This window comes from Odocoileus virginianus, chromosome 22 (genome assembly GCF_023699985.2).
Source record: "Odocoileus virginianus isolate 20LAN1187 ecotype Illinois chromosome 22, Ovbor_1.2, whole genome shotgun sequence".
NCBI lineage: Eukaryota > Metazoa > Chordata > Mammalia > Artiodactyla > Cervidae > Odocoileus > Odocoileus virginianus.
Window position 1 is genome coordinate 358,478 of NC_069695.1, and position 26,910 is coordinate 385,387.

The 26,910-nt window shown below is 49.8% G+C and overlaps 1 protein-coding gene and 1 long non-coding RNA gene across 2 annotated transcripts in view; one reads left to right on the forward strand and one right to left on the reverse strand.

The window, feature by feature from the left end:
* Window positions 1-14,237, forward strand: part of LOC139030327 (spidroin-2-like) — a 29,401-nt gene extending 15,164 nt beyond the window's left edge. Inside the window, exons 2-8 of the mRNA XM_070452413.1 lie at window positions 3,461-3,712; window positions 3,779-4,198; window positions 4,804-5,277; window positions 6,476-6,625; window positions 6,962-7,597; window positions 13,165-13,263; window positions 14,050-14,237. Coding sequence (XP_070308514.1) covers window positions 3,461-3,712; window positions 3,779-4,198; window positions 4,804-5,277; window positions 6,476-6,625; window positions 6,962-7,597; window positions 13,165-13,263; window positions 14,050-14,237 — 2,219 coding nt within the window. The remainder of the gene's footprint in view (window positions 1-3,460; window positions 3,713-3,778; window positions 4,199-4,803; window positions 5,278-6,475; window positions 6,626-6,961; window positions 7,598-13,164; window positions 13,264-14,049) is intronic.
* A 10,744-nt stretch (window positions 14,238-24,981) lies between these two features.
* On the reverse strand, window positions 24,982-26,646 carry LOC139030428 (uncharacterized). Its single transcript, XR_011482796.1, has 2 exons — window positions 26,131-26,646; window positions 24,982-25,357 (listed from the first exon to the last, which is right to left on the reverse strand). It is a non-coding gene; the product is annotated as an uncharacterized lncRNA (long non-coding RNA).
* Window positions 26,647-26,910: the final 264 nt, after the last annotated feature.

Genomic DNA, 26,910 nt, shown 5'->3' on the forward strand with positions numbered 1-26,910 from the left:
GTTCAGAGCTGAAAAAGCACTCTGAGAAAAATGGCCTTCGTTTACCAGGGGCTCGCCTCTGCCCAGCAAGTCTCCCTCACAGAACATCAGGCCACGGAGAAGAGCTCTCACAGGGAGACTCCTAGGGCGGGTCCCGCCGTCCCCTCTCCAGCCTTGTTTTTCTCAGCTGGCTCTCCCTGCGCACTCCGGTTCTGGAGCTTGCCGGCTCAGGAGATGCAGCTCTCAGGCTCAGTTGCCCCTCGTATGTAGGATCTTTGTCCACTGACCAGGGATTGAACCCACGTCCTTTGTGTTGCAAAGCAGACTCAACCACTGGGCCACTGGGAAATCCCTCCACTCTAGTCTTTTATCTGTTCTGAGACCACACTTACTCTGCTTTCCCTGTTGGGAGAAACAGCTGGTGATGATGAAGTGTCATGAAATAAAGAGATTTGGGGGTGAGGAGAATAAATACAAACACAGTAGGTTAGTAAATACATAAGAGTATGGATGATTAACACGCATTCTGTGCCCTGTGAGTAACCTATGAAAGCCAATTAATAAACCAAAGGTATTGTGGATGCCAATATGTATCACCACTCAATTTAATGCAGAAGTGGAAGCTCAGTAGGCTACCAGAGCCAGGACAGTAACAAACAAGGAAATTACGCCAAGCATAAGTGCATATACATTCATTGGCCTTGGTGGAGATTGTGGTTAACTAGAAAGCTTGCCTCTCATAAGCAACGGACCTGATATGCATGCGTGCGTGCCTGCCAAGTCGCTTCAGTCGTGTCTGACTCTTTGTGACCCCATGGACTACAGCCCACCAGGCTCTTCTGTCCATGGGATTCTCCAGGCAAGAGTACTGGAGAGGGTTGCCATTCCCTTCTCCAGGGGATCTTCCCGACCCAGGGATTAAACCCCCATCTTTTACGTCCCTTGCATTGGCAGACAGCTTCTTTACCACTAGCACCACCTGGGACATGATACAGCTCCAGCTAATTGTTGCTGAGCAGAAAAATGAGGCCCAGTGTTATCAAATTTCCACATTTCTCAAGGCAAGATAGAAATGTGGATTTTTAAAATGGAAAATCTCTCCTCATTAAAGGTTTCCATAGGCTGAATTTTCCCCAGAGGGAGTCCAATTTACGATTTTTGCTCAAGAAGTAACTAAATAAACCACAGCTAAATTAATGATGATAAAGTTATACTAACAATAATTTATTATTAAAAAAGCAAGAATAGATGAAATATCTAGGCTTATATCTAACAAAATATGTAGAGGACTTGTGGACTTGTATGCTAGAAACTACAAAACACCAAAGAAAGAGATATTCTTCTGTTTATGGATCGGAAGGTATAATATAAGAAAGATGTCAGTTCTTCCCAAATTGACATACAGTTTTAATACTTTCCTTGTCAAAAACCCAGCAAGACTTTTTTGTAGATATGCAGACAAGATTACTTTAAAATATATATGGGAAAGCAAAGGAACTAGAATATCTAAGACGATTTTGAAAGAGTAGAATAAAGTTGGAGGAATCACTTTTCCAGTTTCAAGACTTATTATACAGCTACAGACATCAGAAGTGTGTGATGTCGGTGAGGGAATAAGCATTTAGATCGATGGATTAAAAGACATAACCCAGGGATACATGCACACGTGCAAGCAATGGGTTTTTGAGAAAGGTGAAAAGCAAATCAGTGGGAGAAGGGTAGCTTTTTAACAAATGGTGCTGGAAAAATAGTCTAGGAAGGGAAAATACCTCGTTGTGAATGCAAAATATTTTCAGTACAGGATGTTAAATTTAGAAATATTCATAGGACATAGGTTTTTAAAAAACTTTTTTCTAATGAAAGTCTTTGAAATTGAACCTGGGCTTAAATCACTGCTCTATGTATCTTTTTTTTTTAACTGGAAGATAATTGCTTTACAATGTGTTGGTTTCCGCCATATGGCAACGCAAATCAGCCAAAACTACATATATGTGCGAATGCCCCTCCGCCCTGCGCCTCCCCCTCCAGGCCCCGCGGTGGTGCGGCCCCTTCCCCCTGGTTATCTGTCTTACACGTGGGGCTGCGGCTGCGGCGATGCTACTGTCTCAGTTCGCCCCACCCTCTTCCTTCCCCGCTGTGCTCACAAGTCCGTTCTCCTTTCCTTCCTTACAAACACGCCCGTCAGTTTCAGTTCTCTAGATCCCATATGTATGCATTAGTATGTGATGTCTTGTGAATCTTTGTGTTAACCTCGCCGGTTTGTGCTGCATGTTTGATTGCGGTAAGCGGTAAGCGGTAAGCGAGCGCCTGCATGAAGTGCCTGGGGTATTGTTGAGAGCGCGCTAAATGTAATTGATGTTCGTTCTCTTCCCATTCGCTTTACACTATTATCTAAAAGGTAGAGTCCTTTTAGTGGAAAAGAGGATGTATCTTATAAGTGGGAAAATGGGTGAAAGATTCAAATGGATGGCAGAATTGCAGTTGGAAGAAAACGACCTGCAATAAACACTGAAAATCTGCAAGGGCAACGTACCAGGGCAAGAAAGCTTCCTGAAAATTGGAGGTAACATAGCAGAAGCAACACTTCCAACTTAAAGTGACCCCCAAACTGACAAGGTCAAAGATTTTCAAAATTACCTCTCCATGGACGATAAACCAAAGATATCACTCCCAGTAAATTAATCTACCCAAGTTAAACCACCAGGGCTGGAAATGGAAACACTACTTCTTGTCTGAACACACTTTTTTTTTTTCTAATTTGAAGCAGAAAGTCATTTTCTTCTATATCCCTTCAATGTTTTTTTATTTCTTTCCTTTGTTTCTCCCAGTAGAACAACATTCCTATTTTCACACATTTTAGTGTAAGTTTCACCATGCGAACTAAAACTGAATACATTAGGAGGGAAAGTAGGGGAAACAATGGGCCACTTGAGATGGACTTCAGCCAGGTTGGTTTTACGCTTTACTTTTAAAAAGTTATTCCAGAGACATGACTAAATACAAAAGTTGAGTCAATTTAAGACAGGCCATGCTGTCTTTTCCCAGCTTTATTAAACTTGCTCTGCTTGGTGGTTTTGGGCACAGATGTAAATTAGGACTTGATTCCAGGGAGTTACCGGCAAAAACATCACCCTGGGACAGGAACAGGAAAACATGCTTTTGAATTCAAATGTATAAAACTACCTCCTGATATTTTAGTCACTTTGTTCTCTTACGGCAGGTTTTTGAAAATTCCTGCCAAGATAGCAGTTGATCTTTTACAGAGCAGCACCTACTCATTTCAGTGGTAGTTATTTATCCTTTTCCTCTATAGTGGTGGGCATGTTCCTTAGAACAGTGAATGTTAAATAGATGTCTGATTTCACTAGTTACAAACAGAAAACGTCACTTCCCACTGCCATTGTTTACACACACAAGCTTTAAAACATTGCTGTGAAGTATCTCCCACATACACGTTAAGGGAGAGACTTGCCTTCCCTAGCCACAGGGCTCTGTGGAGGGGACTTCGGCCTCTCTGGTCCTGGGGAAGAGTGTCTCGTGGGCTCTGTGGAGGGGGACTTCGGCCTCTCTGGTCCTGGGGAAGAGTGTCTCGTGGGCTCTGTGGAGGGGGACTTCGGCCTCTCTGGTCCTGGGGAAGAGTGTCTCGTGGGCTCTGTGGAGGGGGACTTCGGCCTCTCTGGTCCTGGGGAAGAGTGTCTCGTGGGCTCTGTGGAGGGGGACTTCGGCCTCTCTGGTCCTGGGGAAGACTGTCTCATGGGCTCTGTGGAGGGGGACTTCGGCCTCTCTGGTCCTGGGGAAGAGCGTCTCATGGGCTCTGTGGAGGGGGACTTCGGCCTCTCTGGTCCTGGGGAAGAGCGTCTCGTGGGCTCTGTGGAGGGGGACTTCGGCCTCTCTGGTCCTGGGGAAGCGTGTCTCGTGGGCTCTGTGGAGGGGGACTTCGGCCTCTCTGGTCCTGGGGAAGAGCGTCTCGTGGGCTCTGTGGAGGGGGACTTCGGCCTCTCTGGTCCTGGGGAAGAGCGTCTCGTGGGCTCTGTGGAGGGGGACTTCGGCCTCTCTGGTCCTGGGGAAGCGTGTCTCATGGGCTCTGTGGAGGGGGACTTCGGCCTCTCTGGTCCTGGGGAAGCGTGTCTCGTGGGCTCTATGGAGGGGGACTTCGGCCTCTCTGGTCCTGGGGAAGAGCGTCTCGTGGGCTCTGTGGAGGGGGACTTCGGCCTCTCTGGTCCTGGGGAAGCGTGTCTCGTGGGCTCTGTGGAGGGGGACTTCGGCCTCTCTGGTCCTGGGGAAGCGTGTCTCGTGGGCTCTGTGGAGGGGGACTTCGGCCTCTCTGGTCCTGGGGAAGAGCGTCTCGTGGGCTCTGTGGAGGGGGACTTCGGCCTCTCTGGTCCTGGGGAAGCGTGTCTCATGGGCTCTGTGGAGGGGGACTTCGGCCTCTCTGGTCCTGGGGAAGCGTGTCTCATGGGCTCTGTGGAGGGGGACTTCGGCCTCTCTGGTCCTGGGGAAGCGTGTCTCATGGGCTCTGTGGAGGGGGACTTCGGCCTCTCTGGTCCTGGGGAAGAGTGTCTATGGGCTCTGTGGAGGGGGACTTCGGCCTCTCTGGTCCTGGGGAAGCGTGTCTCATGGGCTCTGTGGAGGGGGACTTCGGCCTCTCTGGTCCTGGGGAAGCGCGTCTCATGGGCTCTGTGGAGGGGGACTTCGGCCTCTCTGGTCCTGGGGAAGCGTGTCTCATGGGCTCTGTGGAGGGGGACTTCGGCCTCTCTGGTCCTGGGGAAGCGTGTCTCATGGGCTCTGTGGAGGGGGACTTCGGCCCCTCTGGTCCTGGGGAAGCGTGTCTCATGGGCTCTGTGGAGGGGGACTTCGGCCCCTCTGGTCCTGGGGAAGAGCGTCTCGTGGGCTCTGTGGAGGGGGACTTCGGCCTCTCTGGTCCTGGGGAAGCGCGTCTCGTGGGCTCTGTGGAGGGGGACTTCGGCCTCTCTGGTCCTGGGGAAGCGTGTCTCATGGGCTCTGTGGAGGGGGACTTCGGCCTCTCTGGTCCTGGGGAAGCGTGTCTCATGGGCTCTATGGAGGGGGACTTCGGCCTCTCTGGTCCTGGGGAAGAGCGTCTCGTGGGCTCTATGGAGGGGGACTTCGGCCTCTCTGGTCCTGGGGAAGCGTGTCTCGTGGGCTCTGTGGAGGGGGACTTCGGCCTCTCTGGTCCTGGGGAAGCGTGTCTCGTGGGCTCTGTGGAGGGGGACTTCGGCCTCTCTGGTCCTGGGGAAGAGCGTCTCGTGGGCTCTGTGGAGGGGGACTTCGGCCTCTCTGGTCCTGGGGAAGCGTGTCTCATGGGCTCTGTGGAGGGGGACTTCGGCCTCTCTGGTCCTGGGGAAGCGTGTCTCATGGGCTCTGTGGAGGGGGACTTCGGCCTCTCTGGTCCTGGGGAAGCGTGTCTCATGGGCTCTGTGGAGGGGGACTTCGGCCTCTCTGGTCCTGGGGAAGCGTGTCTCATGGGCTCTGTGGAGGGGGACTTCGGCCTCTCTGGTCCTGGGGAAGCGTGTCTCATGGGCTCTGTGGAGGGGGACTTCGGCCTCTCTGGTCCTGGGGAAGCGTGTCTCATGGGCTCTGTGGAGGGGGACTTCGGCCTCTCTGGTCCTGGGGAAGCGTGTCTCATGGGCTCTGTGGAGGGGGACTTCGGCCTCTCTGGTCCTGGGGAAGCGTGTCTCATGGGCTCTGTGGAGGGGGACTTCGGCCTCTCTGGTCCTGGGGAAGAGCGTCTCATGGGCTCTGTGGAGGGGGACTTCGGCCTCTCTGGTCCTGGGGAAGCGTGTCTCATGGGCTCTGTGGAGGGGGACTTCGGCCTCTCTGGTCCTGGGGAAGCGTGTCTCATGGGCTCTGTGGAGGGGGACTTCGGCCTCTCTGGTCCTGGGGAAGCGTGTCTCATGGGCTCTGTGGAGGGGGACTTCGGCCTCTCTGGTCCTGGGGAAGCGTGTCTCATGGGCTCTGTGGAGGGGGACTTCGGCCTCTCTGGTCCTGGGGAAGCGTGTCTCATGGGCTCTGTGGAGGGGGACTTCGGCCTCTCTGGTCCTGGGGAAGCGTGTCTCATGGGCTCTGTGGAGGGGGACTTCGGCCCCTCTGGTCCTGGGGAAGACTGTCTCATGGGCTCTGTGGAGGGGGACTTCGGCCTCTCTGGTCCTGGGGAAGACTGTCTCATGGGCTCTGTGGAGGGGGACTTCGGCCTCTCTGGTCCTGGGGAAGCGTGTCTCATGGGCTCTGTGGAGGGGGACTTCGGCCTCTCTGGTCCTGGGGAAGACTGTCTCGTGGGCTCTGTGGAGGGGACTTCGGCCTCTCTGGTCCTGGGGAAGACTGTCTCGTGGGCTCTGTGGAGGGGGACTTCGGCCTCTCTGGTCCTGGGGAAGACTGTCTCGTGGGCTCTGTGGAGGGGGACTTCGGCCTCTCTGGTCCTGGGGAAGCGTGTCTCATGGGCTCTGTGGAGGGGACTTCGGCCTCTCTGGTCCTGGGGAAGCGTGTCTCGTGGGCTCTGTGGAGGGGGACTTCGGCCTCTCTGGTCCTGGGGAAGAGTGTCTCGTGGGCTCTGTGGAGGGGGACTTCGGCCTCTCTGGTCCTGGGGAAGACTGTCTCGTGGGCTCTGTGGAGGGGGACTTCGGCCTCTCTGGTCCTGGGGAAGCGTGTCTCGTGGGCTCTGTGGAGGGGGACTTCGGCCTCTCTGGTCCTGGGGAAGCGTGTCTCGTGGGCTCTGTGGAGGGGGACTTCGGCCTCTCTGGTCCTGGGGAAGCGTGTCTCGTGGGCTCTGTGGAGGGGGACTTCGGCCTCTCTGGTCCTGGGGAAGACTGTCTCATGGGCTCTGTGGAGGGGGACTTCGGCCTCTCTGGTCCTGGGGAAGCGTGTCTCATGGGCTCTGTGGAGGGGGACTTCGGCCTCTCTGGTCCTGGGGAAGACTGTCTCATGGGCTCTGTGGAGGGGGACTTCGGCCTCTCTGGTCCTGGGGAAGAGTGTCTCATGGGCTCTGTGGAGGGGGACTTCGGCCTCTCTGGTCCTGGGGAAGAGTGTCTCGTGGGCTCTGTGGAGGGGGACTTCGGCCTCTCTGGTCCTGGGGAAGAGTGTCTTGTGGGCTCTGTGGAGGGGGACTTCGGCCTCTCTGGTCCTGGGGAAGAGTGTCTCGTGGGCTCTGTGGAGGGGGACTTCGGCCTCTCTGGTCCTGGGGAAGAGTGTCTTGTGGGCTCTGTGGAGGGGGACTTCGGCCTCTCTGGTCCTGGGGAAGCGTGTCTCGTGGGCTCTGTGGAGGGGGACTTCGGCCTCTCTGGTCCTGGGGAAGACTGTCTCGTGGGCTCTGTGGAGGGGGACTTCGGCCTCTCTGGTCCTCGGGAAGACTGTCTCATGGGCTCTGTGGAGGGGGACTTCGGCCTCTCTGGTCCTGGGGAAGCGTGTCTCATGGGCTCTGTGGAGGGGGACTTCGGCCCCTCTGGTCCTGGGGAAGACTGTCTCGTGGGCTCTGTGGAGGGGGACTTCGGCCTCTCTGGTCCTGGGGAAGAGCGTCTCGTGGGCTCTGTGGAGGGGGACTTCGGCCTCTCTGGTCCTGGGGAAGAGCGTCTCGTGGGCTCTGTGGAGGGGGACTTCGGCCTCTCTGGTCCTGGGGAAGCGTGTCTCATGGGCTCTGTGGAGGGGGACTTCGGCCTCTCTGGTCCTGGGGAAGCGTGTCTCATGGGCTCTGTGGAGGGGGACTTCGGCCTCTCTGGTCCTGGGGAAGCGTGTCTCATGGGCTCTGTGGAGGGGGACTTCGGCCTCTCTGGTCCTGGGGAAGCGTGTCTCATGGGCTCTGTGGAGGGGGACTTCGGCCTCTCTGGTCCTGGGGAAGCGTGTCTCATGGGCTCTGTGGAGGGGGACTTCGGCCTCTCTGGTCCTGGGGAAGCGTGTCTCATGGGCTCTGTGGAGGGGGACTTCGGCCTCTCTGGTCCTGGGGAAGCGTGTCTCATGGGCTCTGTGGAGGGGGACTTTGGCCTCTCTGGTCCTGGGGAAGCGTGTCTCATGGGCTCTGTGGAGGGGGACTTCGGCCTCTCTGGTCCTGGGGAAGACTGTCTCATGCGCAGCTACATGAGACACAGCAGAGCTCTCTTCCTGTCTACCTAGCAAAGCTGAAGGTCGTGGCTCTTCCACCAGCCTGCATCCTGAGTGACGAGACGTGAGCCCTTGGCTGACTTGCGATGAACACAGGTGTAAACCTGAAATAAACCTCTAGCGGCTTAAGCTACACACAGCTTTCTGAGGCGCCCTGTGCACCCAAGCCTGGATCTTTCTGCCCAGATCTTTCCTGAGTTTTGCAAAGCAAACGCTCTCGTTTCTCATCATTGCCTTCTCTTAGGGCAGGTGGATTTATGCTCCCTCCCTTTGGCTAAATGGATTTCCTCCCTCAGTTCATTTTTAATCCTCCCAAACTTGGTGGCATCTGTCGTCAGCTTTCCTCCCTGCTCCTGCCCTTCGTGTCCTGACTTTATTATTTTTTTTTAATACCTTTGCTTATATACTGATGGTGTTTCAAGAGGAGACAGAGATACATTTTTTTTCTGTCTACTGCATTTAAATAGAATTCTTAAGGAGTCTCTGGAAGTCTTTCTGACACTTGATGTCGACATTGCTCCTGGCAATGAAGTGGTATGGAGAGTATCCAAAACTGGGGAAAACAATGAGAGAAACAGAATGCTATTGTTTGACAAGGAATGTTCTTAGATGTATAAATAGATCTTTAATAGCATGGGCAGATGAGGGACTTCTGTTTTCTTTTGGAAGGTTGTTCAGCTTTCTCATTTTTGGAGGATAAAAGTAACCAAGTGTCAGAGGCGGGGGGACTTATTCACTTGGATGAGAGGCAAAGAGGAGAAAACGTGCAGTAACAAACACAAACTCAGAATCGGGGCACCGGGGTTGGTGTAGACAGAACTTTCTACTTCCAGAGTTCTGTGTAGATTCATTTTAAAAATTATTCTTATCCATGGCTAATTCAATGTATGACAAAAACCACTGCAATGCTGTAAAGTAATTAGCCTCCAACTAATAAAAATAAATGGGAAAAAAAAATAATAAAATAAAATAAAATTAAAAAAAAAAAAATTATTCTTAAAGAGGAGAAAAGAAACCCCTTCAATGAAAACTGACCAGAACTTGACAGGGAAGAGGAAAAGAAGACCTAAACACGAGGGTATTGGACTTCCCGGGTGTCCCGTGGTTACGATTCGACGCTTCAGTGCTGGGTGAGTGGGTTTGATCCCTGGTCAGGGAACTAAGATTATACAGGCCAGAAAAAAAAAAAACAAAGAGGTTATGGGCTCTAGTCTGTAGTTTACTTTGAAATACATTAAAAAATATATATATATGAAGAATTCATAGAGGAATGGTTAGGTGGATAGATGTGTGATAAGGCAGGCAGAGTAGAACATTAATAGTACAATCTAGGTGATAAGTATTTACTAAAATTCCTTCAACTTTACTGTGTGTTTGACATTCTTCACAGTACAGTGTTGAAAAAAATGAGGATTGTGGTGATAAAGACAGAAATAAAGAAAATAATGTTTCTAGACATAGAAACATAGCAAGACAAGCCCAGGAAAGACACTGTCACTCAAATTTTCTTGGAGAAACATCTTTGTGTGGACTTTAAGATTTCACCTTAACACTCTGAAGCTGTTGCTGCATCCTTATACCGATGGGCACACTTGGTTGCCTCTTTCTGACACTTGCCCTTCAAACCTAAAATTAAGACAGGATCTAAATGCAGGTCAAAAGTAAATGCTCCCAAACCATGGCCTGGTCACTTAACAAGGAGGAAATGATATGGATTCTTATTGCCATAGCAGAAAGTCAAATTCCTGATAGGCTGATCAGAGAAGATGTGTTTTGAATTGTCCACTTTATCATCATATAATATCTAACTTTGTAGTTTCAGTTGGCAAGTTCTGATGAGTAGAGCATGGTGCTAATAAAATCCAAGGAATGTTGGCCAAATGGCCTTTAACCTAAGTGGTATAATTCCAACTTGATATCAAAATTATGGGTCCAATCATCACCCAGATCAGTTGCTTCATATGAACCATTATCCAATGGCTAAAAATGCAACCCTGATCCTAGAGCTATCATTTGTGGCTGTGTCCTTTGTGACAAAGGGGAACTGAGAACAAGTCTATCTAAAACATACTTATCACCACTTTAGGAAAAAGCAGTTCACTTACGGCCATAGGAGATATTCAATAGCGTTAACCTCCCAGGTTTATATGAGCTCATCTGGGTGGTAAACAGCATTCTTTTATAAAGGAGAATATTTTAACAAAATATTTCAAAAGTTGACAGTAATTTTTTCCTCTCTAAACTTTGTATTTTGTACTGGGGTATAGCTGATTGACAAACGCTGCTGTGATAGTTTTGAGTGAACAGAGAAGGGACACGGCCATACACACATGCGTAAAGTCCATGGAATTCTCCAGGTGAGGATACTGGAGTATTCTTGGGTAGCCATTCCCTTCTCCAGGGGATTTTCTCTGCCCAGGGATTGAAACCAGGTCTCCTGCATTCCCGGCAGATTGTTTACCCTCTGAGCCACCAGGGAAACCCATGTAAGTATCTATCTTCCCCCAGTCTCCCCTCCCATCCAGGCTGCCACATAGCGTTGAGCAGAGTTCCCTGTACAGCAGGGAATTCAGAAGGCCCTTTTTGGTTATCCATTTTAAATGCAGCAGTGTGTACCTGTCCATCCCAAACTCCCTAACTATCTCTCCTCCCGATCCTTCCCCTACAGCAACCATAAACTCGTTCTCCAAGTCTGGGCGTCTCTTTCTGTTTTGTAAGTTCACTTGAGACAGTATATTGGAAAGAAATCAGAAGTAATTCCGGCAGAAAGACTCTGTAGAATTAGAAATGTGAAGTGTGTTCGTGCCTTCTATATATGCGTCTGTTCTCATGCTTGACGATGCCGCTGCTTCCACTGGGGATACTGTGTGTGACATGTAACAATCTCTATCATTCAGTGCTGTAATTAAGGGCTGCAAGAGACCCTGGAACCGCTGGCTTGATGTTTTCACTGATGGGGACCCCATTCATCAGAGACTAACTTCACAACGATCATCTAAACGTGTTGATATCTGCCACTCCACACAGATAACTCTTTCCTCTTCCTTGAATTCGATTTTTTTTTCAGACTTCAGGGAGGCCCAGTGAATTTTTAAAAAATGGTTTAGCTTTGATTGTTTTAGACATTTATCAGAAGGAACCACTTATTGGGTTGGCCCAAAACTTCATTCGGGTTTTTCTATAACATCTTACAGAAAAACCTGAGTGAAATTTTGGGCCAACCCAATACATGTTGGGTTGTAAAAGACCCTGATGCTGGGAAAGATTGAAGGCAGGAGGAGAAGGGGATGACAGAGGACGAGATGGTTGGATGGCATCACCGACTCTGTGGACGTGAGTTTGAGAAATCTTTGGGAGATAGTGAAGGACAGGGAAGCCTGGCGTGCTACAGTCCATGGGGTCGCAAAGAGTTGGACATGACTGAGCAAATGAACAACAGCAATGCATGCTGGGACTTGAAGAAAGCTTGATTACTTTAGTGCAAGCTCCTTATTTTATAAATGAAGAGATGGAGGTCCAAGGATGTATGTGTGACCTGTTTAGAGTTGAGGGAGTCAAGAGTACAGCATAGGTACTGTATTCCAGTTCTCTGATCACAAATGGGCAGTTTTTCTGTTCATGGTATCACCAATGATGCTCAAGACAGAATTTCTCTCCTGGTTCAGATAATGTCTCTGCTGAGCTGTTAATCACTTGGCAGAGCTTTCTAAGCTCCCAAATTAAAAAATAGTTTTGTTCATACTTTTTAGGGAAAAAAAAATTCAAAAAGTAATGTTTATAATACTAAAAAGACAAACTTTGATTAAAAATAGGCCAAGGGTTTAGACAGAGCTTTCATAAAATGTATGAATAGTTAACAAGCTCATGAAAAGATATTCACCATCCTTAGTCATCAGAGACATGTAAATAAAAGCCACAATGAAAACATCACTACACACCCACTCAAATGGTTTAAATTTAAAAAGACTGACATTGCAAGCACCAAGTTTGGGTTAGGGTGTGGAGCAAGTAGAATTTTCATGCCCTGCTGATGGGAGGGAAAATAATGCAATCAGTTTGGGAAAGCTCTCGACAGTTTTGTTTAAAGTTAGATCCACACTTAGGCAAAGCACGTTTAACCAAAAGGAATGGACATATATGTATGCAAAGGTTTGTACACATGTGATCATAGCTGTTTTACTAGAAATAGTCAGAAACTGAAAAGAATCCATGCGTCCATCTGCAGGTGAGGAGATAATGAGACTGATATATCCAGGCAAAGCTATGTCCAAGGTCTCACCCCTGGGGCCTGGGGATATGACTGAGATCATAGAAAATATATATTGGTCTCTGCTCTGGCTTCTGGCACAAAGCTCCTAAAAGCTTTGTAATTTCCTAAGTGATAAGAGCCCTGGGTGGGGGGAGAGGTAAATTAGGAGTTTGGGATTAACAGATACATACTACTATGTATAAAATAAATGACAAGGACCTACTGTATTACACAGGGAACGATATTCAATATCTTGCAATAACAAATAATGGAAAACAATCTGAAAAATAATATATATATCATAATTCAGTTAACATATACATATATTACCTGAATCATCTTGGTATGCACAAACAAGGAAAAGAGAAAATGGAACATGTTGTTGCATTTCTAATGAACAGCTGTGTTTAAAAACAACTGGACTATATGATGATCTTTTACTTTTATCTGGTTTGCTTACTTTTTCTATTTCATTATCAGTGGTCCTATTTCATTCAGTTTATGTTTTCCAATTTCTCTGTCTCTTTTTTGTTGCTGTGTTCTTTACCAAGTGTAGTATAAAAGCTTTCGTATACATACATACATACATACATACATATATATAAATAGTATGTATAATGTATTAAAAAATGGAGCATCTTTTGTTCTACTTGGTCTCTGACCCTGTTCCTGACACAGAGTTCTGGAATCCCTTGGAATTTCCTGGGTGATCAAAATGTCTTTTGCTCTAATGAGGTGGCCTGGGTGGGCTTCTGGATTGGGGCTGGTTATGGAAACCCCAAGCCATCCTCAGAAGCCTAGAATTTTCAGCCCCATCTCTCAACCCCCAGAGAGGGGAGGGGAGCTCAAAATGGAGCAGATAATCAACCATACCTGTGTGACGAAGCCCCCAGAGAAGGAGGCACAGGGTTCAGAGCGCTCCCGGGTCGGTGAGCACCCGGAGGAGCTGGGGTGGAGATGCCTGAGAGCACGTGGACACCTCACCCCACTCTCCGTACGCTTGGCCCTCTGTGTCTCTTCCATTTGGCTGTCCATCTCTATCCTTTACTGCATCCTTTTATAATAAGCTGGTAAAGAGTGAGTAAATGAGGTCCCTGAGTTCTGTCAGCTGCTCTGGCCGCTCATCAAGCCGAAGGGGAGGTCACAGGAGCCTTTCTTTCCAACGGTGGCCCTGTCTTCATTCCCTCTCTCGGGCTTGCTCTAGCTGCGGCGAGCAGGGCCTGCCCTCCGGCTGTGGTTTCTCTGGTGGCGGAGCGCGGGCTCAGTAGTGGGGCACTGAGCTTTGTTGCCCGAGGCGGGCAGAAGCCTCCCGGACCAGGGAGCGAACCTGTGTCCTCTACACTGGCGTTGAACGACCAGAGAAGTCCCTCACTGGAGCCTTTGACTTTCAGCCCACTGGTCAGAGCAGAGGTGATGGTCTGAACCTGTGATTGGCATCTGAAGAGGGTGGTCTTGTAGGACTGTCCTTAACCTGTGGGATCCAGGCAGAGAGTGTCAGGCTTGAGTGACACTGTAGCTGGTCTTGTGGAGAATTGCATTTAGCGCGGAAAACCCCACCCACACACCTGGTGTCAGAGGGGTGGTGAGCGTGGGGTCGTGTCAGAAAGGAGAAGCAGGAGGAGAGCTGGGATTTTCTGTCTTCGGTGACCTTATCTGGATGTGGAGTCTTTGCAGACGTAATTAAGGATCTCAGGATGACGTCGTCCTGGATGTAGAGTGTCGTAACAGAAAAGACGCCGGGACACAGAAGCTCAGGGAAGACCTCGTGAACATGGACCCAGAGGACGGAGTGATGCTGCCACAAGCCAAGGAGCCCCAGGAGCCCCAGACGGTGGGTGTGCAGGGGAAGACCCTGCCCTTGAAACTGCAGAGGGATCCAGGCCCCAGGGACACCTTGACGTAGGACTTCTGGCCTCCGGAGCTGTGAGAGAAGAATTTTCTGTTGTTTTAAGCCATCCTGTCTGTGGGAATTTGTTGCTGCAGATCTAGAAAACCAATATGCCGTGTGATTCCATTTATGTAAAGATTATGCAGACTAATCTGTAGTAACAGAAAGCAGATCAGCATTTGCCTGAGCCTGAGGATGGAGAGAGGGGCGGTCGGCAAAGGGGCCAAGGAAACCTTCAGGATGACGGAGCTGTTCCGTGCATACATGTGGTAATGGCTTCAGCCCTGGAGAATCCCATGGGCAGAAGGCCCTGGCAGGCTATAGTCCGTGGGGTCACAAAGAGTTGGATGACCGAAGCGACTTAGCAATGGTTTCACAGGTGAATGCATTCATCGAATTGTACATTTTAAAGAGGTGTATTTTACTGCACATAAATTATATCTCATTTATTGAGATTTAAATGGCTATTGCCTAAACCCAGCTATCTTTGTAAGTAGAGAAGACAGCTATGAGATCACCTGTGGGTTCAAGTTTTCCTTGATCGACTCTTTGCAGAGAAACATATGGTGTCACTGCAGTTTGAGTCAGACTGTAGAATGGTGGCTGCCTTGGCTTTGTGCCCTGTAAGGGCGTTAGGCACGTGACAGTAAGGAAGGCGGTTTGGGGGTCTTCCCTGGTGGTCTGCTGGTTAAGACTCTGCTTCCACAGCAGGGGGCACGAGCTCGACCCTGGTGGGGAACGAAGGTACTACATGCTGCATGCTCTGCGCCCACCGAAAGAAACAAAAAAAAAAAGGGAAGAGGTTTTGATAGATTATTAAGTTTTATGTTTTTCTTTCACTTTTCAAAATTCAGAGCCAAGGTTGGAACTTTTTTTAAATAAAGAAAAAAGAGCTATGAAGTTATTCATATCAGTTTCCGTGAGTTTCCCTAAATAGAACAGTACTATCTAGTGCAATTGTGTGTGTGTACACGTGTCTGAGAATTTGTGATGGTTCACCGAGGAGGAGCATTTAGACTCTGCTGGGTGAGGTCACCTATGGTTTGATACTCAGTAAATTTCCCAAGAGGACCCTTCCGCCGCCTCTCCACCCTTCCCCTGGGGCTCCACACAGTGAGCTGCTTGCGTTTGCTCAAACCTACCAAAGGATATGATGCAGAAGTTCTGGAATCTGATTTTTAACAAGCTTCCTGGTTCTGAGGTAGCGAGCGCATGGACCTGGAAAAACAAAGAGCCTGGGAGAATTAAATGAAGACTCCCTCGCTTTGTTCTTGGGATGCAGGAGTCTCCCCAGGAGCTCTGTCTTGTTTCCACGCCCTGGGCCTCAGCGATCTGCTGACCCAAGTCCTTCCTCAGACAGGGAGCTTTTTCCTCTACTGCTTAATTGATTATTAACCCCCTTCTCTCTGTTCCTTCTATCCCATCTAGACCTCCGCTTCTCCACACGCAAGGTCTTCTGGATCTGGCTGCAGATTTCTGCATTTTGTCCTGTGATTTCTGTCTTTCTGAGTTTTATCTGTACAGGGACACATTTCCTCTGAAGTTACTCTTGACTGGGATCACTCACAAGTTATTAAACGACTGAGTATAAAATTAAATGAAAACCTGTAGTTTTACATGAAAGTTCGCATTATATACTCTTGGTTTCACGAGACTTTCCCTCGCCTACTTAGACCTCCTTGGGGACTTCTGCTGACGTCCTCACCTGCCTGCTTCACCAGGTCTCTTCCAACGGGAACTCCCAGTGACGTCGGTTTTGTCTTCCTCCTCTGGGTACTAAACACGTTCATCTTCCTTCCCCTGCTCAGGGCTCCTCTGTTCTTAGAAATCAGGCCAAGTTCTTGGGGTCTCTCCAACAGTGTGAACCCCCCCCCCCCACACTCCTCCTCCCTGAAATTCTCTACTGAGAAGCTCTGATGTGGATTCAGGACACAGATAGACCATGATGTGGAGGTGTGAGGCCTCAAAGAAAGAGCAGAAAAGCAGGCTCTGGCTTTGTTGCGGCATGCCATCTCTTGCGTATCGGACTGTGAAGTATCTACACTAACACATATATCTTGGAGTGTATTTGTACCTATTTCTTGGTTATTTTTCTTAATTCTATATCCCTTCTCTATATACATTGCTTTCCCAGATGGGTCGGTGGTAAAGAAGCAGCTTGCAAGGCAAGAGACAAAGGAGTCACAGGTCTGATCCCCGGGTCAGAAAGATCCCCTGGAGGAGGGTGTGGCAACCCGCTCCAGTGCTCTTGCCTGGAGAATCCCATGGACAGAGGAGCCTGGCGGGCTACAGTTCACGGAGTCACACGGAGTCGGACAGGACTGAGCATTTACACACACTTCCGTATAGACAACTCAACACAATACGCTGTATCTCTGTTCCTACCCACTTCTTTTTCTTAATTCTGTGCTGGGCCTGGGACTGTCTGTACTTGGGAGGAAACCCCTGCTCTAAAAGTCCTTCTGCAGGTGTTAAACAGAGAGAAACATACAGGATGAATGGAGCTTCAGTCTTCATATGATCTAAGCAGGAGGGGACTTCTTGCTCACTCGTGGCCCCAGCCAGCCTATCAGACTGGCAGGCAGCGGCGGATGTGTGGCCAAGACCCCGGCCAGCGGTGGCGTGCCAACGGTGGCCTGTCCCTTCCGCACACGCCCTTGAGGAGCGTGCACTGCAGTGGGGAAGAGCCGAACACCTGACTCGCCTTCTCTGTGTCCCACTGGGCAGTTGTGACCTATCCAAACGTGCATTCTTCATCCTGTTCAAAGGAACTCATCCTCTCCAAGCTTCTTGCAGTCTCTCAACAGCCCAGCGATTCCAATAAGCTCTGTGAGAAGAGGAGCTCTCCAGTACTCAGCTCCCGGTCTACAGCCCGGGTTCTCACTGCAGGACCGCGTGGAAGAAATGAACAGGAGAGGTGCTCGGAGCTGGGAGCTTCCTTCTTGGCAGAGAGTAGCGAGTGTGCGTCTCAGTCATGTCTGACTTTGTGAGACCCCGTGGGCTGGAGCCCGCCAGGCTCCTCTGTCGTGGGATTCTCCAGGCAAGAAGACTGGAGTGGGTCCCACTCCTCCTCCAGGGGATCTCTTCCCTTACGTCCGCTGCACTGGCGGGTGGATTCTTTACACTGGGCCACCTGGGAAGCCCAAGAGGGTAGAGTGGGTCTGATTAAGTCCAGGTAGGAATCAGGTTTTACTGAATCTCATGACACAGCTGAATGCAGGCCTGGTCAACCCCTTAAATCACAGCTATAATTGCTAACTGTTGACCTGATTTTTGCATGAGCTGCAGTTCTGTTTCTAAAATCAGACACATCTGATCAATGTGTAAACCTGGAGGCTGAATCAGCAATTACACAAGGAAAACACCAGGGTCCTCTTTTGAGCTCTATTAATATTTTCAGATCAGTGTAAGATTTTTACCTTTTTAACCAAAGAAAAAGTACGCCTGCTCCTCAGTTCATCACCAGCCTAGAGAGAGGACTTCTGACCCAGGGCTTTCTGAGTGTTAACCTTCTAAAGAGATGCCTTTTCTGCAGCGACTTTTCCTTGGTTCAGTAGCTGCTTTGTTTGCTGGATCCCTAGACTCACCAATGAGAGGAAGGGGGGGATGGTTTCCCCTTAATTAGAATGTCTTTCTCTTGTTTACAGGGAACATGTCAAAATCCATATGTATCAAGGTGTCTTATGAGCTTCACACCAGGTCCATGAAGTATACACAGGGAAAGTGGGTGTGTGCTAAATCGCTTCAGTCGTGTCTGACTCCCCGAAGCCCCGTGGACTGCAGCCTACCAGGTTCCTCCGTCCATGGGATTCCTCAGGCAAGACTACTGGAGTGGGTTGCCATTTCCTTCTCCAAGTAGGAACACTAATGGTCCTCTTTCACAGATGAGAAAACGGAGGCTTAAGGACGTGTCTGAATTTGTGTTGCTGCTGGGAAGCGAGACTGGGAGTCCAGTCCCGTCTCTTGTTGCCTGGTTTCTACCTGCTGGAGGCCTGGCACGTTGCCTCGATCTGCTAGGGCATCTCTTCCTAATTTCTCTCTCTCTCTTCTGGCTATGGAGGGTTATTAACCAGTGGTACCAATATGAGATGCTGTACAATTTCCTTCCCTAAGGCGCCAGGAATATAATCCCTTTTGTCTGTGACCAGAAGGGCATAATGATTTGAATCTCGTGTGAAGCAAGCTTGTAAGCCTGGCCTGTTCTGCACTTAATTATCTAGCTTTCCGAGGAGCAATCTGAGGGCACCCACGTGTCTGACACGTTTGCATCCTCAAAGTGCCGGTGGGGCTTAGGTAGAAGGCACGTAACCCTCTGAAAACCCTCAAGACTGTTAATGCTTGTTGCTCTGAAGACAACTCCTTTTCTAGATGTTAGCACCCATTTCTGTGGGTCACCTTCTCCAGGGAGATGCTGGCTATTTTTTGTAATTTTGTTCTTGACTCAACTCTAGTACTGGTTTTGTAGAGACAGAAAAGCGACCTCAGACTTGGATTGCTCTGCTGACCTCTTGTAAGTCAAATGGCGACTTCCACAAAGTGTGGTCTGTACCTCTCAGTCTCTTGGTCCCTTCAGTGCACGTATGACCATCGAGGAAAAAAACTCGTTGCTTCTCCAGCCCGCAACGGGTAACTCCAGGCTGGCCAGGGGCCCGATTTGTATCCGTCTCTGAAAAGCAAAGGAGCTGTGTCAACTCCTGTGGACCGATTGTGCCTTAGTCCTCTGAGTCTGCCTGGCTAGAGGCTGCCCGCCCGGCTTGCGCTGCCCAGGGGCACTGAATCACAGCAGAGACGGGAGAGTCTGCCCCCGCGGACGAGGAGCCGGGAGCCAGCGTGGACCTGGTCCCGGCACCTCACTGAGCCCGTCTGAAGCAAGCTTCACAGGCTGACTTTACGGTCGGGGTGAGGGAGCCGAGGGGCAGGTTCGGCCTGCAGCTGTGGCCGTCTCAGGGGCGCGTGGAGCTTGGTCAGTCCAGCACGAAGTGCGGACTTTGCAGAGCGCGTTTGTTGGGATTTCATTAGCAGCGCACGCTTTCAGGCCCTCAGAGGTGACTCCGCAGGGCTGTCCCTCCACTGCCCCAGACTTATCAGGGTGATGAGTGACGGCGTGCGGCTTAAGGCATGCGGCCTGTGCGCAGACAGGCGTCTAAGTTCAAGATCCATCTCCCGCACTGTCTCAGACAAGTCATTGGTATTTCTGGGTTCTTCACTTCCTTTCCTGTAAGATGGAAACACCCCTCAGAGAGCTAATACCCTCCATCTCAGCACTTCCACCCCCAAATGACGTGTGCGTGCGTGCCAAGCCCCTTCTGTCGTGTCTGACTCTCTGTGACCCCACGGACAGTAGTCTTCCAGGCTCCTCTGTCCACGGGTTTCTCCAGGAAGGAACACTGGAGTGGGTAGTCATGCTCTCCTCCAGGGGATCCTCCTGACCCAGGGATCGAACCTGCATCTCTTACGTCTCCTGCATCGGCAGGTGGGTTCTTTTCAACTAGTGCCACATAGGAAGCCCAAAATCTTACTTCAATATGTGACCTATACCTTTGTATCTCAACAGGCCGTTTCTTGAGTAGATTGAACTGAAATTGTCAACTTTGTAGAACCAAAAACAGCTTTGCCAAAATATATATATATTTTTAAAAGTTATTTTGTTATTTTCTTCCTGACTTATATTTGAAAAAAAAAAATGCCAGGGCTGAGATGGCGCTAAAAAAAACTGGTCAGGGAAAATTCACTGAACTTTTCCCCTTTGCCCTCTGCTTATTTTCATGTCTTAGTGTGTTTCAAGGTACAGCCAAGTTGTTAATGTTTTCTGTTTAATAAACAGAACACCTGTAACCTCTGCTCCTGAGGTTCTCAATCAGCTTGGCTATTAGCTAACAGGGAACTAGTTTGAACTGCCAAACTCAAGGTCACTTTCACCGTTCTTTCATTTGCATTCTCCCTGTAATTCACTGTGCTAATGCTCTCTCTGAAAACACCCTGCCTTAAATATATCATTGCTTTCTCCCTCGGGCCGGGAACAAATAATACAGCTCACGTGGTACAGAGGACCGAGCTGGATTAGCACAGTGATTCATATTTGGGGAACTGTGTTCCTGGGGCTCAAAGAGTGACATTCCTTTATACCTCCAAGAATAACCCTCCGAGTGCTGATAGATTAGTCACTGGCGTGGCTGGCTGCTGAGTGGCCTGCTTTGGCGCCTAGACGTGAGAACCGCGGGAGGCTTAGTGTGACCCGGGCTTCCTTCTGAGCTTCAGTGGGTCCTGGCTGCACGGAGAAGGCACTGGTTCTGAAATCTTCCTGAGAGGGACATCTCGAGAGGCAAGGGAGAGCTGGGTGGGACCTCGCCATCAGCGAAACGCTTGCTTTTCCCAGAGAGGATGGTTTGCACAGTTACCCCTGTTTAGTCACTAACACCTGAAGTGGGGCAGGCAAGCGATCCTGACTTCATAGCTGTCCTCCGCCCTTTCTACAGTCGACAGCTTTGTCCCCAAGCTTCCCGCCTCCCCACCCCCATCGTCCCTTAGAAGGAGTTGTCCCATCGTTACTCACTGTATACTTTTCTTCTGAAGTGGTTTTGTTAGACCATTTATTTTTCTGTTTTTCTTTTACATGAAACTGTTTTCAGGGTTATCCTGTGGGTTCAGAGCTTCCAGGAATTAGAACTTCCCTGACAGTGCAGCGGGTGAGGATCTGCCTGCTGATGCAGGGGACACGGGTTCAACCCCTGGCCTGGGAAGACCCCACGTGCTGCGGAGCAGCTGAGCCCTGAGGCCGTTGCTGAAGCTCGTGCCTCTGGAGCCTGGCTCTGCCCCAGGAGAAGCGACTGCCCTGAGCAGCCCGCGCTCCGCAGCCAGGAGGAGCCCCCACTCGCAGAACTGAGAAAGCCTGCCGGAGCAACGAACACCCAGTGCAACCAAAATAAAATAAAAAAATAAAGTTTTAAAAATTCAAGGAATTAGTGATAGCGGTTGAATCCCTTTTCTACGGCTTCGCTCGTGGCTCAGCTGGTAAAGAATCCGCCTGCAAAGCGGGAGACCTGGGTTTGATCCCTGGTTTGGGAAGATCCCCTGGAGGAGGGCATGGCAACCCACTCCAGAGCTCTTGCCTGGAGAATCCCATGGACGGAGGAGCCTGGCGGGGTACAGTCACGGGGTCACAAAGACTCGGACACAACTGAGCAGCTACGCACAGCACACAGCGCCCTTTTCTAGAGGTCTTCCTTTTTCTGATTTCCCAGAGTCTTCAGGTTTTCATACGCGTTCACCTGGAGAAATTTATCAATATCAATACCTTCACTTTTTCTTCCACATAAGTGGGCACGTTATTGGTTATTTTCCTTAAAAATAAAAATATGGTGGATGATTTTAAAAAGATCTACAAGAAAGTAATGTGCTGGTGACTTTGATACTTTAAGTAGGACATGTGAATGGATGTGAAACAGTTAAGCCCTAAAAGAACACAAACAAAAAAATCACTGGGCTGCTGTGGATGGAAGGATTTAGGGTAAAGGGGAGGGTAATGTTGTGGCAATACAGGAAGTAAACACAGGCTGAAGGTCATGGACGAGGCAGGAGAGGGACTTTAATGTGGCCTAGAACCTGAATTAACTCTTCCTAACCTTGGTTTCCCCCCAGTTATCAGTGAGTTTAGGCGAAAGTGCAAGCGGCCAATGAGAGGTTTTGGAGACTTTGATCCTCGATATGCAATCTAAAGATTGAAAGATTATCTTTTCTCTCTAATTAAATTTCCTCTAACCTTGTATCGCATGGTTGCAAGGTGAGTAGGCAAGATCCAACCTGCTGGGTGAGGCAGCTTCCCAGGGAGACTGGGAGAGGCCACGTCCTGCCGAGGGAAGACCTCTGTGGTCATAGTTAGAAGCAGGAGTTACTGAAACAGCGGCTACCTGTTTGTATAAGTGAGCAGGGCCTGGCGGGGAGGGGCGTTTCGGGGAGAATAGATCCATGTATGTGGGTGGCTGAGTCTCTCCGCTGTTCATCTGAAACAATCACCACATTGTAAATCAGCTGTACCTCAATACAAAGTAAGAAGCTAAAAATAAATACATAGGTTAGCAGAGACAGATAGTGAAACACATCAAGAGCATTTTTTTTTTTTTCCTGAGATGCTGATGTTGATGTAAGTAGCCCTAAGAGCAATTTCAGTCTTCTAGGTCAACAGGAGTGTGTGTGCGTGTTAGGTCGCCTCAGTCGTGTCCAACTCTCTGCAGTCCTGTGGACTGTACCCCGCCAGGCTCCTCTGTCCATGGGGTTCTCCAGGCAAGAATACTGCAGTGGTTGCCATTTCCTTCTCCAGGGGATCTTCCCAACCCCGATCGAGCCCGCGTCTCTTACACCTCCAACATTGGCAGGCAGGGTCTTTACCACTGGTACCACCCGGGAAGCCCCAGGTACATCTACAATTAAAAGGACGATCTGTTGTCAACCCATGTGTTTCATAGCAGCCCAGTGTAGATGCAAAATCACAGTATGACTGAAGCCCTGGGTAACACATGGGTCTAGGCATTTACGTGAGCCCTTTTGTCTTGGGGAGGAGGTACCCAAGATTCCAAGGGTTCTGCAGATTCTCCTCTTTTCTCTTCCCGTTGGTCTAAAGAGCATTATTTGCTAAACAATTCTATGCTCGGGACCTTGAGGGTATTTTGTGCACCCAGTTCACTTGGAGGTAATGGATGTCTCAGAGGGTCATGTCCGTCCCTCAAGATCATGCAGGTAACTAGCAGCACAAAAATACTGCTGCTCTTTAAAGAAAAGTTTGGTGTGTTTATTTTATTAATATTCGGCTGCACGGGTGCTGGCTGCGACACGTGGAATCCACGCTATGTCGCCCAGGCTCAGCGGCTGGGGCGCGCGGGCTTAGTTGGTCCGAGGTGTGTGGGATCTTGGTTCCCCGACCAGAGACCAAATTCTCGTCTCCTGCGCTGGGAGGCGGGTTCTCAACCACTGGGCCGCCAAAGTCCCCTCCTCTGCTCTCACGCACAGTGGAGCACTCTATGCCATCAAGAGTCATCCTTGTGGATTTGACTTTGCTTTCCTTTTGCACCAGCCACAGTCCACATGCTGCAAAGTGGAGACGGAGAAGAACCGTTCTCTTGTGTGAACTATTTATTCCTTTTTGGGAAAGACGGAGAGAGTCTGGAGCAGTAGATGAAGGGGCCCCTCACACCGTGGGGTGACTGGAGGGGTCCCCAAATTACCACGGGTATGAGATTCCTAGGGTGGCCCTAGCAAGTTACCACAAACCTGGTGGCTTAAAACAGCAGGAGACCTAGTCTCACCGTTCAGGAAGCCAGAAGTCTGAAATCAAAGCTTCTGGAAGTTCTAGGGGAGAATCCTCCCGCTTCTGCCTGGGTTCTGGTGGCCGCCCACAGCCCTTGGGCCCGCTGGTCTGCGGCTGCTTCACTCCGGTCTCTGCTTCCTGGGCATCTCTGTCGGGACTTTTCTGTCTCTTATAACAACGCCATCATTGAGCGTAGGGCCCACTCAAGTCCAGGATGATTTTAAGTCAGTTCCTACCTTGATTACATCTGCATAGGCCCTGCTTCTTTTCTTGGAAATTCATTTATTTTTCATTGCAGGACAGTTGCTTTGCCCTGCTGTGCTGGCTTCTGCTCACGAACGTCCCCTCCTCCCGCCGCCCACCCCTCCCATCCCTCCAGGCTGCACCCCTGTGTTACCCAGAAACTTCGCGTTCTGTCTGTAACAGTTCACAGGTGGGGATGAGTGTATTTCAATGCTACTCTCTCAGTTCTCACGCCCCTCCTACCCCTCTGTGTCCATGAGTCTGTTCGCTAGGAAGAGAAACTCTGTTTCTGAGTGACATTGCTCTCTGAGGTTTTGGGTGGACTTGAATTTTGAAGAGACACTATTCCACTCACTAGATCATTTATTCTAAAATAACAGCTAATAGCTAGATACTAAATTGCAAGTTTTATATAAAAATGAGGAGATCATTTTTTTCTATTGGAGAAACCTTGTGATGGTCCATTGCAAAGCTGAAATTCTGGAGTTAAAACTCCCTAGCAAAAGGCTAGAAGGTAATATTAAGCACTCAATAAAGTTTTAAGAGAATAATATATTTTTAGTGTGGTTTTCTGTGCCAAGCATTGCATGCAGTGATTCACTTGGACCATCTCACTGAATCCTTTACAAACCCCTGGAAAGCCGGTGGCATCACGGTCCTCACTCTCTGCTGTTCAGTCGCTCGGTCGTGTCTGACCCGCTGCGACCCCACAGACTGCAGCACGCCAGGCCTCCCGTCCTTCGCTGTCTCCCCGAGTTTGCTCAGACTCGTGTCCATTGAGGCGGTGATGCCATCCCACCATCTCATCCCCTGTCGTCCCCTTCTCCTCCTGCCCTCAGTCTTTCCCAGCGTCAGGGGCTTTTACAAGGAGTCAGCCCCCCCAGGAGGTGGCCAGAGGACAGGTTGGGGACTGGGGTTCGGGAAGCCCCAGCTCTCGGCTCTGTGTTGGCTCAGGGCTCCTCATGCCTGTCTCCCTGTAACCCGCAGAGAAGTGGATCTGTGGCCCTGGATGTTGATAATGATCAGCCGTAGCGGCTCTGGATCCGATGGGGCTGACAACTTGAGGTGGGGATACTGACGGGGTGGGGACGCTGCGGGAAGGGCTGATCTTTGACGCAGACACTTGAGTTCAGATCCCCTCTCGACAACGTGCTGGTGACAGCTCTGTGTGTTAGTTTCTTCTCTTTGTGCAACAAATTACACAGACTTCGTGTCTCAAACAACACTAGTTTATTATCTTTTAGTTCTGGAGTTCTGGCAAATTGGGGAACAAAATGGCAAAACTGTGGAAACAAAAGGCGTTACAGCTCCACTGAGACCATTTCCTCTTGTGTCTGAAAGCATTCCGAAGATTTTATGAAAAGTTGAGTGAAGCATTTAAGCTGAGAGAGACCCCTTCCTGGAGGTCCCCCAAAGGCTGGGAACAACTGAATGCAGGGAAAATCAAAGGACGCCTTGAGGCCTTCAAGTAATGCCCCAGACTTGAAGCTTTAGCTCACGGCATATTGGAAGCCTGCTGGCACAGTCTCTGACTTCTGTAGCTGGAGCAGATATAGATTCTGGGTGCATGGGCTCCACTGAGCGAGCCAGCCTGTGGAAGAACAGCACCGACTGGCTAGTGTATTTAGATACAGATGCTGACTCAGAACCAGAGGACCTACCTCCAAGCCACCGCCACCATCATCGCCATGAGCTCCCTGGACCTGCAAGTGACACTCGTGGCGTGATTTCTGCAGAGAAGCGTCACCTCCATTCTCACCCACTTCCCCAGCCCCTCACTACGGGCTCCTTCGGGTTAAGTCTTCCAGCCTCCAGAGAAGCCTTGCGCAACTGCAAATGCCCTTGACAGAATAACACTAGTGGGTTCTACGGGAGACTTAAAAGATCATTTCTTTCAATATCATCATTTTCTGAGGAGGAGACTGCAGAACTCAGGATTTAGATTACAGGAGGCAGTCACCATCCAAGACCACCCTGCCTCTGACTCCAACTGCGAGTTCGAGGGGTTCCCAAACCACCCTTGGATTTGATCATCTGCTGCAAAGACTTGCAGAACTCACTGAAAGCTATTATTTTCATGGTTATAGCTGACTATGGAGAAAGGATACAGGTAGGATATAATAGTCAGAGGAAGAGACTCGGGGAGGGGGGGTGCCCAGGGGGTTACAAATGCACAGTGTCTGCTGTTCTTTTCCCACGGAGTCAGGACACGTCAGTCTCCTGGTACTGATGGGAGATGATACACATGGAGTATCCCTCCCCAACCAGGGCAGCTCATCCGAGTCTTGGGGTTCGGAGGGTTTGGGGCAGCCTTACACAGGTACGATTGATTGACAGCCCACGTGGTAGACCTCAGTTTCTTACCTCCAGATTCCTCCAGGCGTGCCCCAGAGCCCCTGCCCTCAATGACATCGGTGGTCTTTCTGGGATGGCCAGTCACCACTTTAAACTAAAACACTGCTATTAGGGATTACCTCCTAGAAGCCAATTCTGAAGTCCAGAGCCCTTCAAGCAAGGTTAAATTCTATCTTACATTATCCTGAGAAGTTAAATGACTCAATCCTAGTCATATGGCTTAGCCAAAATATTTAAATTGTTACAACTCAGTAATTCTTCATAGCCTTTAATGATCCGTACAGAAGCAGTCTCGCATAGTGGTTAAGAGTTTGGATTCTGGGGACTTCCCTGGTGGTCCAGTGGTTAAGAATCTGCCTGCCAGTGCAGGGGAAGAAGGTTCCACCCCTGGTCCAGAAAGATTCCACACACTGCAGAGCAAGTCAGCCCATGCAGGTCAACTACTGCAGCCACGCTCTGCAGCACGGAAGCCAGCACAGGGGGCAGCCTGTGCCCCGGGACCAGAGAGCAGCCCCCACCCGCCGCAGCTAGAGAAAGCCCTCGGGCAGCAGTGCAGACCCAGCACCGTCAAAATTCTAAGCAAATAAACTCAACCAATGAAAGAGTTTGGATCGGGAGTTGGAGCGCAGGGTCAGGTTGCAGCCCTGCGTTTACAACTGTGTGACTTGGGCAGGTTCCCACCCTCTCGGTCCCTCAGTCCCTTATTTATAAAACGGGGATGATAATAAAACCTAACATAGAATCAATACATGCAAAAACTTAGACCAATATGTAGCACATATTAAGTCC